The 19,495-nt window shown below is 36.8% G+C and overlaps 4 protein-coding genes and 1 pseudogene across 4 annotated transcripts; 2 read left to right on the top strand and 3 right to left on the bottom strand.

The window, feature by feature from the left end:
• The first annotated feature begins 527 nt into the window (after nt 1-527).
• On the top strand, nt 528-2,455 carry LOC130728732 (heat shock cognate 70 kDa protein-like; annotated as a pseudogene).
• Nucleotides 2,456-4,171: 1,716 nt separating this feature from the next.
• On the top strand, nt 4,172-5,994 carry LOC130728734 (60S ribosomal protein L30-like). The gene is made up of 5 exons (XM_057580283.1): nt 4,172-4,330; nt 4,503-4,608; nt 4,739-4,840; nt 5,579-5,647; nt 5,735-5,994. The coding sequence occupies exons 1-5, from the start codon at nt 4,310-4,312 to the stop codon at nt 5,773-5,775; spliced, it is 339 nt and encodes a 112-aa protein (XP_057436266.1). The 5' UTR covers nt 4,172-4,309; the 3' UTR covers nt 5,776-5,994.
• Nucleotides 5,995-6,802: 808 nt separating this feature from the next.
• Nucleotides 6,803-8,386, bottom strand: LOC130728733 (uncharacterized). The gene has a single exon (XM_057580282.1). It carries the CDS (start codon nt 8,178-8,180, stop codon nt 7,086-7,088), a length of 1,095 nt encoding a protein of 364 aa, XP_057436265.1. The 5' UTR covers nt 8,181-8,386; the 3' UTR covers nt 6,803-7,085.
• A 452-nt stretch (nt 8,387-8,838) lies between these two features.
• On the bottom strand, nt 8,839-11,805 carry LOC130728735 (uncharacterized). The gene is made up of 4 exons (XM_057580285.1): nt 11,600-11,805; nt 10,627-10,741; nt 9,830-9,906; nt 8,839-9,256 (listed from the first exon to the last, which is right to left on the bottom strand). The coding sequence occupies exons 2-4, from the start codon at nt 10,725-10,727 to the stop codon at nt 9,120-9,122; spliced, it is 315 nt and encodes a 104-aa protein (XP_057436268.1). The 5' UTR covers nt 10,728-10,741; nt 11,600-11,805; the 3' UTR covers nt 8,839-9,119.
• Nucleotides 11,806-14,216: 2,411 nt separating this feature from the next.
• LOC130728730 (uncharacterized) lies at nt 14,217-18,722 on the bottom strand. Its single transcript, XM_057580280.1, has 5 exons — nt 18,280-18,722; nt 18,146-18,190; nt 17,748-18,029; nt 17,393-17,559; nt 14,217-14,841 (listed from the first exon to the last, which is right to left on the bottom strand). The coding sequence occupies exons 1-5, from the start codon at nt 18,500-18,502 to the stop codon at nt 14,650-14,652; spliced, it is 909 nt and encodes a 302-aa protein (XP_057436263.1). The 5' UTR covers nt 18,503-18,722; the 3' UTR covers nt 14,217-14,649.
• Between the last annotated feature and the right edge of the window lie 773 nt (nt 18,723-19,495).

Raw genomic sequence — 19,495 nt, 5'->3', positions numbered from 1 at the left:
TACATTGTGCTATTTTAGACCACTTGAGATAGTTGGTTCATGACAACTATTCTTAAATTAAAGTCCATTTGTTTCGCGGTTAGCTATCCTCTAATCATAAGTCAATTTTGAAGCTACCTTAGAAAGAGTGCTAACTGGGTCGAATCGTAGCGGTTAACAAAGTTATAAACAAAGCTAGTTTTTATGAAGAGTTACTTATACCTGATTCAAGTACTATATTCTAAGAATAATAACTACCCACTGATTAGTCAATTTTCCTTAACTTATAATTAGGATTCAAATTTCTTCAAAGAAAAATTCTTAATTACTCTGGTCTACCTAAGATGAGTTGTTTAGCAGTTAGGATAACAGTGGAGTTTATTAAATGGTTCTAAATTAGGAGCATGACAAATTACTTCAAAGAAATATTCAGCTAAGTCTGATCCTCATATAGTCACATGAGACATATTTAAGTTGAGCTTTACGCCATTCACTATCCCATGCATCAACTTGTTCTTTTGATCACTTTGTTTTGTTAGATTGAAAGAATGGGCAAAAATGGTGAGGGATGTGCTATAGGAATCGACCTTGGCACCACTTACTCGTGTGTGGCAGTTTGGCAGGAGCAACAAGGCAGAGTAGAGATCATTCACAATGACCAAGGCAACAGAACTACTCCCACCTTTGTTGCTTTCACTGATGAACAGAGGTTGATTGGTGATGCTGCCAAGAATCAGGCTGCTACAAACCCTGAGAACACTGTCTTTGGTAAATTGTCTAACTTAAGTACCATCCTATAAATGTTTACACTCAAGCATGACAAATGATGATTGAGAATTATTACTATATTTGCAGATGCTAAGAGGTTAATTGGTAGGAAGTATAGTGATCTCATTATTAAAAACGATATAGTTTTATGGCCATTCAATGTTATTGCGGGTGTTGATGACAAACCCATGATTGTTGTTAAGTATAAGGGTCAGGAGAAGCAACTTTGTGCTGAGGAAATATCATCCATGATTCTCACAAAGATGCGGGAGGTTGCAGAAGCATATTTGGCGTCACCTGTTAAGAATGCAGTCATTACTGTGCCTGCTTATTTCAATGACTCTCAGCGCAAAGCCACTATAGATGCTGGTGCTATTGCTGGTCTCAATGTTAAGCGGATAATCAATGAACCCACAGCTGCAGCTATTGCGTATGGCCTTGACAAGAGAAATGATCGTAAGAAACCGCGGAATATATTCATCTTTGACCTTGGTGGTGGTACTTTTGATGTGTCTCTTCTTACAATTAAAGGTAAGGTATTTGAAGTTAAGGCCACGGCTGGAAATACTCACCTTGGAGGAGAGGACATTGATAACAGAATGGTGAACTACTTTGTAGAGGAGTTTAAAAGGAAAAAAAAGGTGGATATTAGGGGGAATGCTAAGTCTTTGAGGAGGTTGAGAAGTGCATGTGAAAGGTAAAAAAGGACACTGTCATCAACTGTTGTTACCACCATTGAGGTAGATTCTTTATTTGAGGGCATTGATTTTTGTTCATCAATCACTCGTGCAAAATTTGAGGAAATCAACATGGACCTTTTTGAAGAGTGTATGGAGATGGTAGATAAGTGTCTTGTTGATGCTAAGATGGACAAGAGCAGTGTGCATGATGTTGTCCTTGTTGGTGGATCTTCTAGGATTCCTAAAGTGCAGCAGCTATTGCAGGAGTTTTTCAATGGAAAAGATTTGTGCAAGAGCATCAACCCTGATGAGGCTGTTGCTTATGGTGCAGCTGTCCAGGCTGCTTTGTTGAGTGAAGGCATTAAGAATGTTCCAAACTTGGTGTTGTTGGATGTGATCCCGCAGTCTCTTGGTACAGCGATAATTGGAGATATCATGTCTGTGGTGGTTCCTAGGAACACTACCATTCCTGTCAAGAAGACAAAAGATTTTGTTACAGTTGAAGATAACCAATCCCATGTCTTGATTAAGGTTTATGAGGGTGAGAGAGCAAGACTGCAAGAGCCAGTGATAACAATTTGCTGGGTTTTTTTAATCTTTCTGGCTTGCCTCAAGCTCCTCGTGGGAATTCTCATTATATAAGTTTTACGATTGATTTAAATGGCATTCTAACTGTTTCTGCGGAAGAAAGAACCTCTGGTAGTAAGAATGACAAAGAAAGACTGTCGACAGAAGAAGTGAAGAGATTGATTCAAGAAGCTGACAGTTTCCAGGCTGAGGACAAGAAATTCCTTAAGAAAGCCAATGCAATGAATGCTTTGGATGATTACATTTACAAGATGAGGAAAGTTTTGAAGAATCATCATGTTAATTCAAAGCTTAACTCAAAAGAAAAGGAGACGATCAGTTCTGCAATTACAAAGGCCACAAGTTTGCTTGATGGTGAGAATAATCAGCCAGATGAAATACAGGTGCTTGAGGATTATGTAAAGGAGCTTGAGAGCATCTTTCAACGCATTATAGGCTAGCTTGGCTAGTTCTTTTCATCTTAAGAGTTTTTTGGTTTGTACTGACTTGGCATTTTGTTTGTGATGACAAAAACCTTTATGGACATATTATTAGGAATTAGTTTAAGGCTATATAAATATATGTAGTGGACATGTTTAAATGGTTGACACTTGACTTAGATACTCAACATGCTTCCTGAACTGATCACTTGACTCATACTCTACCTCTTGCTAAAACAGTGTTGGTTCTCAATGGTGTGTGTGTATGCTTTGGTACATTTAATTTCTTCCATTGTCATTTTATATTCCTTTTTCTTTTTAGAAATAGAAAGTCTGTTATTCAAAGCAACCAGTTGTATAGCAGAACTGTGTCTGGAAACAGTAGAAAAGTTAGTGCTGTAGATTTTGGCTACAGAACAGATGTTTTCTAAAGTAAATGTTTGAAATCTGAGATGTGAGATAGTAACTTGTTTATGGATACAGGTTTGCCAGTTTGCTGATAAATACAGGTTTTCTAGGTTTCAATGTGCTCTTGATTTTAGGAATTTCTTGTTAAAAAAGTGCAATCTCCTCTTCATCACCACAAGGGGTATCACGCTGCCAATTTTATCTGTTCTGCTAATCATTGACTACCAAGCTTGCAATCCCCGTATCGGTATAGGAGTGGCATTTAAAAGACCTGGAAGTGTTTTGGGTCGTCTTCATCGTTGCTTGCTTGTTGGTCAACGCTGAATTGGTGTGCCACACGGTGCATTGCAGTGTTTACCACTTGGAGCAAGCAAGGAGATGGTGACTCAAAACACCTCCAGGTCCAACTCGCGCTGCCGAACCTGTCACTTCAGGTATATGAAAAGGAAGGCCACATGACTATCAGATCAAGAACAAGGCTCCAATTGTTTCCTATTTAAGATTATTGAATGATGTTGACAGAAGAGTGCTGCTCTATTAGCATTGCATGAAAATGAGGGGAAAAAATCATTGTGGGCATAATTATTCATGTCTCTCTCATTTAGATCTTATAGTTAGTAAGCAATACTGACTCTAACAAAAGGCCAACTTACAATTTAAGGAAGGGGAGGAGAAGAGAAGGAGAAGGGGGCAAACCATTCCCTTGTTTGCAAGTACAAAATTTCACAAAATCTGAGAAGGGGGCAATGAAAACGATTTGATAAATTAGCTCCAAAAATGTATATTTAGAGTATATTTTAATCAAGGGCCGGTTAAGATCACATGAACACACTGAAACAGCTAAAGAAACAGACTAAAAACAAGATTCACGTACCCCATCACTATGTGCACATGTGATGGATAAAGTTTTGTTTACACTTTCATTTAAGTGTGAATGGAGTGATGCAAAGAGAGAGAAAGTAAAAGATGTGACTGATAATTTAATTAAAAACAAAAAGAGAAAAATAAATAAAAAGAGATATGTAAATGAAATGGAAGTGCGATTGAATTATAACTCGATGACACATGTAGTGATGTATCATCCCAAAAGCAATATAAAACTAAACCACATTTTCAAGAGCGACGACTTTTTTCAATATCTTCACCCCTCTCTCTCTCTCTCAACATTCTTAACAAAATATGGATAATCAATCAAAACACAGTCATCCAATTAGAATCCATTAATTTATCATGCCATAACTAAATTTAATTTTAAAATACTTAATTAGATGTATGTATAAAACTCTTTACGTCGGCGGTGCACAACGATTAAAAAATTGAATTTCTTTTGTCAATATAGGAATTTTATGAAGCCCAAGCTCTAAATAAAGATCCAGCCCAATCAAACTAGCACAAAACCGTGAGCCGCAGCTTTCACCACCACCGTGAACTAGGGGGTTCATCTTCTCTGCACTCAACCCAGCAACAATGGTTGCCGCCAAGAAAACCGTACACTCTCTCTCTCTCTCTCTCTCTCTCTCTCTCTCTGCACACACTGTTGTTGATTTGTTAACATGGTTCCCTTTGTCAATTGGTTTCAGATTCAGTGTTTTTCGATCCCAACTCGATTTTAACTGGTTTCTCTCATTTTCTTTCCCCTCTTGTATATGAATGATTACAGAAGAAGACCCATGAGAGCATTAACAACAGGCTCGCTCTGGTGATGAAGAGTGGCAAATATACTCTAGGTTACAAAACTGTTCTCAAATCACTGAGAAGTTCCAAAGGTATATTACTTTTCTGTTATTTACAGTGATCTGATCTCTGAGTTTTGTATTTTTTTTTAGCTTTTGTTGTTGAATGATTTGCTAGTAGTTAGTGAATGATGATTTCTGAATGTTCTTCAATTCCTTGCAGGGAAACTGATTATCATTGCCAACAATTGCCCACCTTTGAGGAAGTCAGAGATTGAGTATTATGCTATGTTGGCAAAGGTTGGAGTTCATCACTACAATGGGAGTAAGTTCTTAATCTATTGCCATTCTTCTCTTTTTTCTTCAAATGGTTTTTTTATCCATTTGATAGTTTAATAACTTGCTTGTGGGGTGTGATGTGGGGCTATGGACTTCAAATGTGTTTGGTTGATGTAATCTTATTAGATTTAACTTGGGATACTATGGTTGGGAATTGGGATCAATGGTTTGTCCTGTTGAGGCTTTTCTTTTCTTGTGAATTCGAGTCTTACGGCACTTAGGTGAATAATGGTTGCAAGTAAACAATGGTCATGGTCTAATTTTAAATGTCAATTATGTAGAAAGAAACATTAGTTTAAGTCATGTGAGTCAATGTCTTCCAGCATACCTTGTACCTTGGTTTCAATGGACTTGGGCGTTAAGACATAAATGAATTTATATAATCTGAACATAAGCTTTGATAGAAATAGTTATTGCTGTAACAGCTTCAGGTTAACACAGCTCAACAGCTGCATCTGAAACTATTTAGAAGTATGTGAGTTTTCCAAAAAAAAATTGTTTTTTTATCAATTCAGCAATAAGTATTTTGATAATTATGCTTGTTGTAGGGGTTGCTGACTTTGATATGTGCCTGCTATTATATTTGTTGTGCTGTGATTTTTCTGACTGACTTCGTTTGTTGAATGCAATGATGTGGTAGAATTTATATTATACTCACGCTTTATCAACTCTCCTAATGTTTTTAATTAAAATTTTTTAACGAAGTGTTTATTGTTTATCATAGACAATGTTGATCTGGGCACTGCATGCGGCAAATACTACAGAGTGTGCTGCCTCAGCATTATCGATCCTGGTATATGATGCTTCTCATTACTTTCTTTACTTAACATTGGAAACTAGTTTTTTGTTTCTGATTTTCTTTGTTTTTTTCATTTTTCAGGTGATTCTGATATCATAAAGACATTGCCCAGTGACCAGTAAAGCTGTCTCGAAGAATTTTGCTTGATGTTTTTCTTTTCTGAGTTATTTAGATATTTGTGAAAGAAAAACTGGTTTAGTTGTTTGTAGACTCTGATGTAGGGCATGGTTCTTGGTTATTCCAGCCTGTTGAGCATCGAGTAGTTTTGACAATTCAAAATTTTCTGGTTCATTGTGCCAATTTCTATATGGATAATATCATAATATTCTAGTTTGATCGTACATGCTGCTAATGCTAGAAAGTTTATGCTTCTGTTCTCGACAGAGAAAGGAGAGGAAACAAGCGATTAGTACTCTCTGATCTATTCATATAGTTTAACAACAGAAAAGCCTTGAAGTAGTTAAGTTGTGTGTAGATATTTGTTGGCACTGGATAACACACACTTAAAGTTAAAATGTGAACTAAACTCTTTTATAGTTTGATCATGTTATACTCAACTACTATTCAAACATACACTCATAGTGTTTGATTAGCTGTATGGTCAAGTGAATAACAGGAGGGACACTCATCCTGGCATCAACAGCTGTTTTTAAATGCTCAATAAAAATAATTTAGCCAATATCTATTTTTCCAAAGAACAATCATATAAAAGGCTTTCTAAAAATCATCATTAAAATCATAAAATCACAGTTCAAAAGAAGTGAAGCTCCCATGAGGCAAACCAGATACCCACCTACTGGTCTCAACTACATGAAAAGCTTAATTATCACAAGAATTCATGCTATGTTCGCAAACTAATGAATAGAGAACCAAAAGCTCAACAAGAGCAATACAAAAATTAGAGCTGGCATTGTATCTGGTTTATTCTTTCTGCCAACAAATTACTTTTAAGATTTCCATTAACTCAACCGATATCACTTAACTCACTACACCATGCCATTCCCATCAATGCAAAACCAATAACTAAGCACATTTCCACAAGTCAGTCCTAACTAGAAATATCCATTGTCAAGATAGAGAAGAATGGGCACCAGATAGAGAAGAGACAAAACTTGCAGGCTTGCAGCAGCAAAGAATGCAATCACCAAATTCAAGTAGCAATGCAACACTAGCTATAACAATCTAGCCAAAACTGCCATCATATACAATGTGCATAAATAAGCTTAAACTACACTCATAATCCAAAATCCCAATGTGAAAAACAAAACTACATTGAGACCTGAAACATCAAACTAAATCCATCCTCAAAACCAGTATCCAAAAGTGATTACAAAACAAATTAAAACTAAAAAATAAATTGATCTTTTCATGGTTGTACCAAGGCATTCCCAACATCGAGCCGACAGACATGAGACTAATCCATAGTAAAAAATCAATTCATCTTGTTATTCATTTTCTTGACAAGTTGTCCCATTTGAAACCTCCAAAACAAGAAATAAGCCATTCCAAGACCAATCAAAACAAAAATCCAAACATTCTCATCTTGCCCTTCCTTCTTTGATCTCACCTCAGCAATCCCAAAACTCTCCCTCTTTGAACCCTCCACCCTCCCTTCATTCAAGTGCCCATACAACACATACACCCTCCTCTTCTCCCCCATCGCCACCGACGTCGGAAACCGCCGCAAATCAAGCTCCACCTGATCGTACACCACCCCCTCCGCCCAGCTATCCTGGCTCTTCAGGAACCACAGCTTGTTCACCGGCGACACCGCCACCACCACGCCATCGTCCCTCACGGCGATGTCGTCGGCGCCGACGAGGTCCTCGTTCAGCAGCACGCGCCTCGCCGTTCCGTCGAAGGCGTCCACCTTGAAGACCTTCCCGGTGCTCGATTGCACCACCAGGAGGTAACCCTTGCTGACGTAGGTGATCCCGTTGAGCCCTAGGAGGTTGATGTCGCCGTCAACGGGAGGTGTGTTTGCCGGCGAGAACATCGGGGATCTGGAGAAGATCGAGGCGTGTCCGTCGGCGGTGACCTTCCAGATGAAGTTCCCGGCGGAGTTGGTGACGAAGGCGTTGCCGTGGTGATCGACGGCGACGTCGTTGGCTGCGGCGGGGTGGTCATCGTCGGAGGGGAGTGGGGTGAGGAAGAGGCGGTCGCGGGTGCGGAGGTCGTAGGCGGCGAGGGCGTTGAACGGAGGGAGGGGAGGGTGGGAGTGGACGACAGCGAGGAGGCGGTCGCGGGGTGAATTGACGGCGAGACCGAGGATGGAGGCGCCGTCAGGGAGGGAGGGGTCGGTGATGAAGGTTTCGACGACGCCGGCGTCAGAGACGGCGGCGATGGTGCGTTGCCGGTAGGATCCGAGGAGGAAGTGCTGGGCTCGTGGGTCCCACGTGAGGGATTCTGGGTACAAGTTCGGTGACCGGAAATTGATGACGTGAGCGCTCCGAGCGAGAATTGGGCTTGGGCCCAATAATATTACAAAGAAGAAAACGAAGAAGAAGAAGAAGATTGAGATTTTCATGGTTGGTGCTTGGAGAGAGTGTGAAAGTGTGGGTAGTAATTGAACTCAGAATTAGAAGATTAAGTTAGTATAGGTGGTGCATTGCATGGTTGAAGAATGGGTAAGTGAAAGTGAAAGCAAACAAATATACCATTTAAGGGGTTGCTTAAACATTTTCTTTAACAAAATCGAGCAATTTAGGGGTTGACTAAGATTTGTGTTTGCAACAAATATGCATATATTAGCATAATAATAAACTAATTTTATCTCTATCTTTATAGATAATACAAATCTAAAATATTAAAAAAACTATATAACAAACCTTATCTCTATTTCTAATGTAACAAGCTCAGTATATATATAAGTTGTAACAACTAATTAAGGGTATTTTGTTAAAATAAAGTAAAAGTTAGTAAGGAATGAAAATATTCATATACCAGCATAATATTCTCTACTTTTGGACCTCTTTCGGATGATTTTTAGTGGAGGGTGTAGGCAATGGAGGTGATGGAGGGTGCAAGCAGGCCTCTATGGCTGAGGGTGCACACACCGAATTTTATAATTTCACTGTTGCACACTAACAATATTAGTAAAGCATCAATTTCATCTTATTACATTCATAACGTAGATCAAATTAGTCTCTAGTTTAATAAAAATGGTAGACATTGATGTCAAGGTGTGGGAAAAGGATGAAAAAACTAATACATTGCAGAAGCTTCTAATCATTGTTGTTAAATTACAAGTTACAATCCGTCTATAGGTTATTTCTACCACTTCGAAAAAATTTCAAATAACATTCACTTTTAATTTAATAAGCCATTTAATATGATGTATCAGAATATTGAGATGCCATGTTTCATGCTCTAAGATGTGAAGTATGTGTTCTAGTAGTGCTGAATTTTTTTCCCAGCAATACGCATCAAAATCAACTTCAATTAACATAAAACTACAACTAATACGCTAATCGATATCCATATCCTTCCCACCCTTTTTACTTTTAAAGTCGTTGACCGCCTTATCAAAAGTGCCCTTGACATGCTGGCACATAAGCATCATATGCTGACATGAATCTTTTAGCACCTCACGGGCTGGTTCCCCTGCAAACATAAGAGACAAAGTTTAGATATAACAAGAATCATTTGAAAATATAAGTGCAAGCATCAATAGTCTTGTTATCCACAATGAAACACAAACAAGAAGCTTTAAATTACGACCGTTACCTCATTGTGTATTCTCACTAGCATTGTCCTATAATGTTTTCTACTTAAAAGAAGAAAAAAAATTGTAGACGTTTCACAATTTAACCATTATTCATTAGAGATGCACTATCTAAACCTTTTACAGTGCATTTATACAAGAACTTCCATAACGAAGCTTCTCAAATTCAACAAAGAATTCTAAGACATGAGAACTTTCTTAGTATCACAAGCTAGTTATAGAATTAGCTAGCTTAAAAAAGTCTGCTACCAATTTTCAACTCCATATAAATTATCTACAAAAAGCAAAAAATAAAAGGTCAATAGAACATAAAGATTGTCTAAAAAAACTTAAAATTGGTGAAGAAAGCACACACTCTTATGACTGTAATACAAAAAGGTTTATGGCACTAGATTATGGCGCAAATAAGTGAATTGGAATCACATTATATCCACCGTGAAATTGCATGTTACCTGTTGTTTGGACTCTAATATTGACACGATTATCTGAAGGATGAGGAATGCTGTACCCACAAAATGTCACTCTTGGACTGCAAGACAACGTTAACAAGTTCCTCTCATTTTAGTATATACAGAAATAGAGCTATTCAAAAGGAAGATATAACATATGTTTCTAATATTATGTATAACAAAGAAAATCATTCAAACTATACTTAACAAGAAGTCAAGAACATACAGGCCGATAAAGTAATTGATAAAGCACCACCAAAAGAAACAAAATCAACATCACTAGGGACTTCTTATTATATCCCAAGTGCTCTCATCTCCCTGAAGGATAAGGGGGAGGGGATCTTCAATCAATTTATTTGTTCCACACAAAAAAACTAGCTCATGTTCCTTTTATAGATATTCATTATACATTTACACTTTGGTGAATGGCTAAACTGAAAATCATGGCAGATGCAGGGTCATCTTCAGAGCCCTAAACATGTCCCTCAAGTGGTTCAAGCACTGAGACTATAATGAAGAGTTTCTCATGTTCCTTGTTATATCTAGAATTTTCTGTTTGAGGTATATCCTATCCACCTTTAGCTATAATATAAAACTTCTCTCCTTAATAAATTTCCATTTTCTATCATATCATGACAAATAGAAGACCACACGACTTGAAACATCATAACACTTCGGTAGACTACATGACTAAATCAAACGCCAAATTATAAAAAACAAAGGAAGCTCAATGAAGCTAAGAAGGATTCTCTAGATGCTGGACAAAGTGGTCGTCACACAAGAAATGGCAAATCACTAACTCTTGATTCAAGGAGTATCTGATAGCGTTTGCAAAAGTATGATCCTCATCTGTCAGAGAAAATGTTGATTTACTCTCATCAGAGTGCGACCCGTGTTCCATCACAAATAATCAATCTGCACAAAAATAAGTCACTTTAAGAACAGCTAAATCAAAAAAACTTCCAGAAACAACTCATAGAAATATATATGCAATCAAGATGGAATAATAAGAAAAATACTCCTGATTATACAATTGAAGCATAGGTCTAAAACTCATTACTCGTCTTTGTTATTTATTTTAAGCTATCATGACTTGATCTACAAAAATGCTTCCACTCAGCTAGCAAATTAGATTAATTGACGTGACAGATAGCACCGATAGTCAAAGATTATCGTGGATAAATTAGTGAGATCCAACCATTCATTCCCATCTATCTATATAGAGTCACTCTAGGGTGTGCCAGAGAGCTAAACATGAGTAAGAAGTAAGAACCACAAGGCCATGCCAACAAGCCCATCACAGATGGCTACCAACAAAAACATAAAACTGTCCCCTTTTAATAATAACATGCATATCGATTCCTCTTATCCTCAAACATGCAATCCATTATCAAACTCAAATGAAAATCACACAAACTCTAATTGAGTGCTCAAGTTAGCTTATAATATAAATACAAAATCCACTCCCACAAACATAATACTCTTCTACCCATGACATAAACAAAAGTAAGTTGAATTCTCCTCTTAAATGAACACCAATAACCAATCAATCTACCCAGGAACAGCAAGCAACTAATTCATGATCAATTCATTTACCAGTAACTTAATTAGCTAATGCAGCAAAGCACATCAAAAATTCAGAAAGGAAAGAGTTCATGACCCCATTCACAAACAACCAGAGTAGCACGCACCCAAAAATTAAAATGCAAAATTATTCAGTAACACAGAACTGCGCAATAGCAATGAAAATAGCAATATACAAATAGCATTAACCTGGTTTGTGGTGAACTGGAGAGCTCCTCTTTACAAGGATTTCACCCTTCTTGTTGGTGGTGGAGAGCTCCTTCGTGGTCGCCGGCGAAAGGTGAGGCGGTGAGGGAGGTGGTGCGGTTGGGAGGGAGGGAGGGTGGCGACGGAAGAGAAGCTGTGAGTGAGAGGCAGAGACACGAAAGCCAGGGTATACTGAGTTAGGGTTTTCACTTCATATATTAATGGGTTAAATAATTTTTGGTCCTTTTAAAATAGCAAACTATTGATTTTTATCGTGCATTAATTTGTTTCTCATGTGTAATTTTATGATTTTTTTAATTTTTTTTTTCTTAATTCTTTGTGGGTTATGGAGGGACTAAAATAAAAAAAATAATAATCTTTCATCTACCAATATGGAACTTATGGGTATTCCACTACCTAGGAAACGATTCACTTGGGTCAGACCTAATGGGCAGGTCATAAGTAGGTTTGATAGATTTTTTGTTTTCCATGACTGGTTGTTGGCATGACCAAGTTATGCCCAATTTGCAATTTATAGGGAATTCTCTAACTATTACCCTTTGTTGGTTCAGTGTACTTCTTAGGATTGGGGCCTGAAGCCCTTCAGGGTGCTCAATTGTTGGTTTGAGGATCATAGATTTCAGAGGTTTGTGGAAGAATCTTGGGAGGGTATTCAAGTTCAAGGTTGAGGAGCCTATGTTTTCAAAGAAAAACTAGAATCCCTGAAAACTCGTTTGAAAGTGTGGAACATGAATTGTTTGCGAATATAATTTATATATAGCAAAAACAAAGAGCTACTGGAGAAGTTGTCAGAAGAATCGGACCTGAAAAAAAACAAGGTTAGTCTTAGTATCGCGGAGCTCAAAATAAGAAAAGAGGTATTGGCCGAGTTCTTGAAGGTCTCTAGATTAAAGGAGTCCCTTTCATGTCAAAAATAAGGTCTAAGTGGATTAAAGAAGGCGACTTGAATTGGAATATTTTTCATTCCCTCGAGAATTGGAGAAAGGCGAGTCAATAATTTAGTGGGAATGAAGATAGAGGGAAGGTGCGAGGAGGAATCCGAACTAGTTAATAAGTGGGTTGGGGAATTCTTTGGAAAGAAATTTAAGGAGGACAAGTGGGAAGTTCCAAGAGTTGACGATGTATTTTTCAGAAAAAATTCTATGGAAGATAAGTTGTTATTGACAGCTAAATTTGAGTCTTAGGAAATCAAGGATGTGCTTTGGGATTGTGATGGGGGAAAAAATCGAGACGCGGATGAAATCAACTTCAAATTCATCAAAACCTATTGGCATTTCATGTCTCATGATATCCAAATACCCAACACCTTCCCTCTCCCCTCCTCAACCTCATTCAACCTTTGTTTCGAGCTTCTTGTGCAGATCCGCCACCAACTTCAACCAACCACCACTACCGCTACCACCAAAACTTCCAGATCTGCCACAAAACCTCCACAGCCACCTAAACCCTCCGACCTCCACTGCCCACTGGAACCTTATCTCACTCACATGTCCACAACCACCACATCATCTTTTGTTCTTATCCACCAAATCATCATATTTGGTTACAACAATGATGGGGCCAAAAGACGTCTCCGACTTGGTCTACATGATCAGGCTGCATCTATCGGGTGATGTTTGAAGGAAAAACATAAAGAAACTCTGAAATTGATTACCAAGCCCGTAGGAAATAGTTTTGACGGAAGGAACAGTGACAAAGGTGGGAGGTTCTGTCATGGTGGTGTGGCTGAGGAAGGTGGTGAAGCCAAAATATAGGGAGGGTGTCCTCGAAGGATAGCTCAAGTGGTAAGAGTTAGGGGCATAAGGGTTAAGGATGGTGAAGGGTTCAGGGTTCGAACCCTGAGGAAGACTAATTTACGAACATTACTAACAACTAACATTTGCTTATAAAAAAAACAGGGAGAGTGTGTGTGTGTGTGTGTGAGAGAGAGAGAGAGAGAGGATAATGGTCAAAGACGATGGAGGATAAAGACTCACCGCTCCATCCTCCTTCCTCCTGCACGGAGTTCCTAGACGAGATCTGAACAAAGAGCTCACAAGGACGACAACAGTGTGCAATAGAGGTGATGAAGGGGAGGCTCAAGGCTCACCGAGCAACCAAAGAGGGGTAGTGAAAAAAAAAGGGAAGGAAAAAGTTTTGTAATTGAAATGGGCATTTTTATAATTTACTTTAAAACAGTAATTGAACCATAGTGATTCACATAAAAAAAGAACTCACTCTAGTCGCAACATTAAAACGATCCATATTTCCTCTATTATTTTTTCTCAATCAAAATGTGTGGACAACCACATTAATAAATTTTGTACAAATGTTCACATAACCTAACATATAACATATACATTCGCTAACCATTCATATTTATCTCTTTAAGAACTATATATCATCCCACGTAACATTTTAGTTATATTATTATAATGACTTGTTAAAGTTCAAAAAAAAAAAATTATAATCACTTGATAAATTTTGCATCAATAAACTTGTAAATATTTTGAGAAGTTGTTCTGTAATTGTGACTTGCAAGTAAGACCAAGGGGGTGGTAATGCCACAAACAAAGCATGCACGTGATCCCCAAGCTGTCATCCAATTTTCACCACAAAGAGGAACTCAACATATACCATCACTCACCATTTAACAAAAAATGGACCACTCTATACATAGATTAGAGATACAGACATAGACAAAGATGACACACATGAATAAGAACCATCTCAATGTCATGCAAAATTTTGTATTTATATCTCTTTTTATAAATATAGAGATCTACCTATTCATCAATATATATATGAAGTGGGAGATAGACACCAAATTCAAACATCTAAATATCATGTGACACTTTTCTATGAGAGAATCTTGGTGTCATACAAACACACTCATCATAGTCCGTCTCTTCATAATTGCAATTGCTCTTAACTTTTCTATTTCAGGTAAAGCACTGTAAAAGAAAAAAATTGCTGAAGTGAAAGACAATGGAAGTGATGAAAGAGAATCTCAACCCCATCATGCATGTACTACTCCCTTTATCACTTTTTCTTTAACAACCCTTTGAAGTGATTGAGAAAGATGTTCTTCCTTCTTTGTCTTTTTTTCTCTCTCTCTGCCTTTTTTTCTTCATCACCATCATCCATGAAAAGCAACCACCACCTTGCTTGCATTGTTGCTCCTCTTCCTTCCTCCACTCGTTATTTTCTCCTGTCTCCCATGTTTCGTTATCTTTCACCTCAACCTGCACATGCGTTTAATTTCCACTCTCACATCAATGTCATGGATGGTATGATGTGTTACTAGCTTCTCAATCAATCACATTAATCATTTAGAAATTTGCTATATTTGGAAAAATTATTCAACATCGATCACTTCAACTATGTGTCATCTTTTGTAGGGAAATATTCGCTCATGATTTTCTTGTCACCAAATTCACTAACCCAAAGGTTGATTCAAGTTTGGTAAATTGGTCTAAGCTATATGCTAGCATTTACAGGCTATATATAGGATGTAAATTGAATCAATTGACTAGTGGTACAATGCAGATATTCGTCCAGATTAAGCATATAGAATACAATACAGAAAGAAGATCTCAACAAAAGCTAAGTGAATTGTTGCTACCGTCCACGCGATTTTCTAACTGTGTATCTTAAGTGGGTTTGATTTTACTTCTAAACATATTGAATGATAACTACAATATGTTACTTTTGAAATAATGTACTTAGGGACGTGTGATAGGTACACATCCAAACATGCTGTGCACATTTTGGTATGATCGTCTAGATTATTCAGCATGCACAAATAAATCAATTGAATTGTACCTTTATAAAAATATTAAGGACTTAATCATTATGAGGTTTTTATTTAATTATTTATCATTGCAAATGATTACATGAATTAAATCGATTTAATATCAAATTTTTAAATAGCTATTATCATAATCAAATTATTTAATCCATTTTAAGCATATTTTTAAATATTATCCTTCATTTTAATCTTCAAAATATAAATAAATATATAAATTAAAAGGACAAGTAGTCTTTTTTTCGAACATAAGGACAAGTAGTCATTCAAGTCCCATTGCTTTTAAATTTTGTTGTTATTAAATTAAAAATGTTCTCCCTATTCAAAGTACATATGTACAGTCACGGTTTCCCATGCAATATTTCCTTAATGTGGTTATTCTATGATGATATTATTGCTTTAATACTGGGCTTGTCTAATATTATGCTATATAAATTATAATGTAGTACCCTTTTATAACTCTACTCCTTATCCTAATGAAGGATTAGTACTTACTACTTAGTATGATGGTGATTGGTGAGTAGGCATTTTTAAAGTACCCATATATAATGTATAAAAAAAGTACCCATATATGAAGATGTACTTTGATTAGAGAATCTTTAGTGGTTTCATATGAGACAAAGGGAAGAGCTAGGTTGAAAATTAACAATACAACTTGTGAAAATCTCTAGAAATTAGGGTTGCTCTTCTTTAAACCTATTTAGAATTGACTTTGATATTATTTTAGAATATGAGTTAGACCTAGCTCTACCCTAAAAACACTTAGAGGTGAGGGTTGTTATGTCATCTATAAGGACTTATTTGATTATCTATAATCAATATGAAACTTCTCAACAAAATCATTCAATATCATGTTTGTGTTTAGTTCTGCGATTAGACATCACAAATACGGAACTAGATGAGTAAACGACAGATATTAAGTACATTAAGACATTAATCTATGGGAGTCAAACAATATTTAAACACTAATCTATTAAGATATTTTTTTCACTTGGAGGTCAACTGCCCAATTTTCCATTACTTAGGTCTGTCCTAAGAGTCACATAATCACTTTTAGAGATAAGGTACAACATTTACCTTATTAGGTTACGTCGATTTGAATTGTGTGTACATCGTCAATCCAAACATGCTACAAGAAAGATAACTAGGTTGTATTGGAGAGTTTATTTGGGAACAGCCTATCATTTTGTCTCCAGCATCTCTAAGGAAAAAGAAGAACAATTTGATTCTTTCAATTGAGATGCCACTTTCATGACCAGAAAATTGATTCTCACCAACAGAGACAAGTGCAAACTACTACATGTGTAGTGGAAAGCAAACTGCTAGGATGAAAGCACGGTGGAGGAGGGACCAAAAACTAGAGGCACATGAAACACAAAGGGACAATGTATCTATCAGTGCCCCACCTTATAAGCTTGTAATCTAATTATATGACATCTAGATATGATTCTCTTATCTTGGAAAACGCACCATTGGCCCAGGGGTAGTTCCTCTTTCTTTTCTTTCATTTTGAAAAACTGATATGAAGATGAATTTTGTTAGTGTCTGATTTCTTTTGGATACTTCCTTAGATAGTTCTAAAATTTATATCTTGTCAAACAACAGGAGAATTAATTAATTATGCACAACAAAAGTGGAACCAACAATTACTATAGTATTTTTTAAAACACTTGCAATTCCTTTAGTCCTAGTATTTTCTTTGCTCTTCACTCAATGGCATTCATGGTTTCAAGACCAAATTAAAAAGACAAAATCAAAATAAAAGAGAAATGGAAAATCACGATAAGTAAAAATCATAGTAGACAGTAGACAGAAACAATTTCGTTTAGTTTTTATAGCATCTTACTGTGATTTTATCTTCACTCTATTTTTCTACCGTGTATCCTAACATACACTTAGCTTCTAAATACCACATTGATTCTGATGAAATATAAATTGATTCAAACTTGTTATTAATTTGAATGTAGAAAGAAATACAGAGAACATACCTCTTCTTCAGATTTTGTTTTGGCATTTGAATTAGGTGAGTCTGTTGCTACAGTTTTTGATCTCTCTATGATGGATGGAGTTGAAGCAGGGCTTGGACTACTTGAACTGAGATAGGTAGGTGTGCTTTGAGTACCCACATCTCTTGTCCTTCCCCGTCTCTTCTTTTCTGCATAAAGAAGCAAAGTAGAATTGGGAAGTAGCTCAAGAGGATCAACTTTTATTTCCTCAGAATCAATTCTGAAACACAGAAGCTACTAATAGAAACTCCTCTCCAAAAATGGTTCTGCCTTTAGAATCAATTGTATAGAGATTTTCAAACATATAAAACTAATGTGGCTAATTAAGTATGTGAACCTGGAATTGGAAATTGAATAGCCACATCTTCTTGTGTGTAAGTTGAAGGCTTTGTTTGTATGTGTCTTGAAGAATAAACTAGAGGAGCAGACATGGTGACTCTGTTTGATGAGTTTCTAAATGATCTTGCACGGAGAGTTTTTGCAGATAAACACTCCATTGGTACCTCCCCTGAGAGTGGATTGCATATGTACCTCTCTGCTTCATTCCACTTGGAATTTAAAGCAAACCCATCTGGAGATAAGCATTCCCAACTGTTATAGGTCACCCTTGCTTGCAATGCTGCAATCAACAATCATATAATTGACTCAAAACAATTTAGCAAAAAATGAAAAGAAGAGTAATATAAAACCATAAGCCTCATATCTTAATCATCAATGTGGTTCATTCACTAATACCTTTAAGAGCATTGGTGAAAGAATATGTTGAAGGATCAATTTCATCTGCAAGAAATGGGAGAATTTGAGAATTGAGATATAATGGAAGTTAAATTGATGAAACTTTTATGAAATGGAGTGAAAAAGAAATGTACCTTTAAAGGGATAACCAGGTGAAGAAGCAGTGCTAGAAATGGTTGCGTTTGATCTAAAAGACCTTGTGTCTTCTCTAATGTTTCTCATGTAAGATCCTGAGAACCTTCTTGATTTGGTGTTCTCACGGCTGATTCGAGATTTCACTCCCCATTCTCTCAAATTGAACTCTGACTCATCTCTTCTCCTTGAACTATAAGGAGATGGTTCAGCTATGTAGGCCATGATGAATAAGTTGGAAATTCAAAAGAGTAGGATTTTGTTGTGGATGCTCAAGCCACTCCACTCAACTCAAATTTGAAAAGGTTTGAAAGTGGGAAGAGATGCAGGTGGACATGACGCAAAAAAAGGCTTTTGAGGCTGAAGCTTTTAAGCTATAGGTGGAATGTGGCTTTGGTAAGAATAGAAAGACTAGGCATGCTTAATTAAGTTCTGTGTGGAGTGTCTGTCTCTACCAAATTTTGTTCTTTCACTTCTTGAATCTCTTTTTGGTATTTTCCACAAGAAGGCAACCCTAGTAGGGGAAGATTCACATAATGACGGGACTAACTCTCATAACAGATTCTTTTCATACATTATACTCAAATATGAGTCATTACTTAAAGGAAATTAAGCATGTACCACTTGGAGGATTTTAATTTGTGCTTGCTGCTGCATCACGAAATTGTAGAAAAATACAAGGTGAAAAGGGTACAATTGCGGGCGCAATGCCGACGCGGGGAGTCCAAAACTTGTTATTTTACGTCAGCAATTGAGGTTGCGCACAGTAAATTGCAACCCTTGCCACTTCAATCAATCATATATATATTGTTCACTTTTTGAATCTCTAAGGTGCAAAGACATGCCTCATATGTAGTTCTATATTCAAGTATCTTGTTTCCTTTTTTTGTCTCTGCATTCAACTCATTGGGTTGCCTCAGTAACTTTTCCATGCTCTTTGACTCCTAATATCCTAGACCACTATGTGAATTTTAATCTTCAAGTTTATCATGGGACACTAACTATTAGTCCCTATTTTTTATGTGCTTATTTGTTGAAGACAAACAAAATGGAATTTTTTCCAGCTTCTCCTTTCTAGTTCCATAAAATTAGGATGTTGTGATCATGCCAAAAAGTCGTTGACATCACAATCCATCCAGCACAGAACTTCACTATGAGACAATTTTAAGCTCATAAGGAAGAGTAAATTTCCATGTCCGAGCATCAACTTCATTTGGG

The sequence above is a fragment of the Lotus japonicus genome, chromosome 1 (assembly GCF_012489685.1).
Source record: "Lotus japonicus ecotype B-129 chromosome 1, LjGifu_v1.2".
Taxonomy (NCBI): Eukaryota; Viridiplantae; Streptophyta; class Magnoliopsida; order Fabales; family Fabaceae; genus Lotus; species Lotus japonicus.
Note: the sequence above shows the minus strand (reverse complement) of the source record. Positions and strands in the feature narration are given on the sequence as shown.

Coding starts and splice junctions, on each gene's coding strand:
- LOC130728734 (XM_057580283.1), top strand. CDS start 4,310: ATGGTTGCCGCCAAGAAAACC. Junction 4,609..4,738: donor ATCACTGAGAAGTTCCAAAG/GTATATTACTTT, acceptor AATTCCTTGCAG/GGAAACTGATTATCATTGCC. Junction 4,841..5,578: donor AGTTCATCACTACAATGGGA/GTAAGTTCTTAA, acceptor TGTTTATCATAG/ACAATGTTGATCTGGGCACT.
- LOC130728733 (XM_057580282.1), bottom strand. CDS start 8,180: ATGAAAATCTCAATCTTCTTCTTCTTCTTCGTTTTCTTCTTTGTAATA.
- LOC130728735 (XM_057580285.1), bottom strand. CDS start 10,727: ATGGAACACGGGTCGCACTCTGATGAGAGTAAATCAACATTTTCTCTG. Junction 9,907..10,626: donor AGATACTCCTTGAATCAAGA/GTTAGTGATTTG, acceptor GTTGTCTTGCAG/TCCAAGAGTGACATTTTGTG. Junction 9,257..9,829: donor TATTAGAGTCCAAACAACAG/GTAACATGCAAT, acceptor TTATGTTTGCAG/GGGAACCAGCCCGTGAGGTG.
- LOC130728730 (XM_057580280.1), bottom strand. CDS start 18,502: ATGGCCTACATAGCTGAACCATCTCCTTATAGTTCAAGGAGAAGAGAT. Junction 17,560..17,747: donor TATTCAATTTCCAATTCCAG/GTTCACATACTT, acceptor TTCTTTATGCAG/AAAAGAAGAGACGGGGAAGG. Junction 14,842..17,392: donor AAACAAAATCTGAAGAAGAG/GTATGTTCTCTG, acceptor ACGCATGTGCAG/GTTGAGGTGAAAGATAACGA.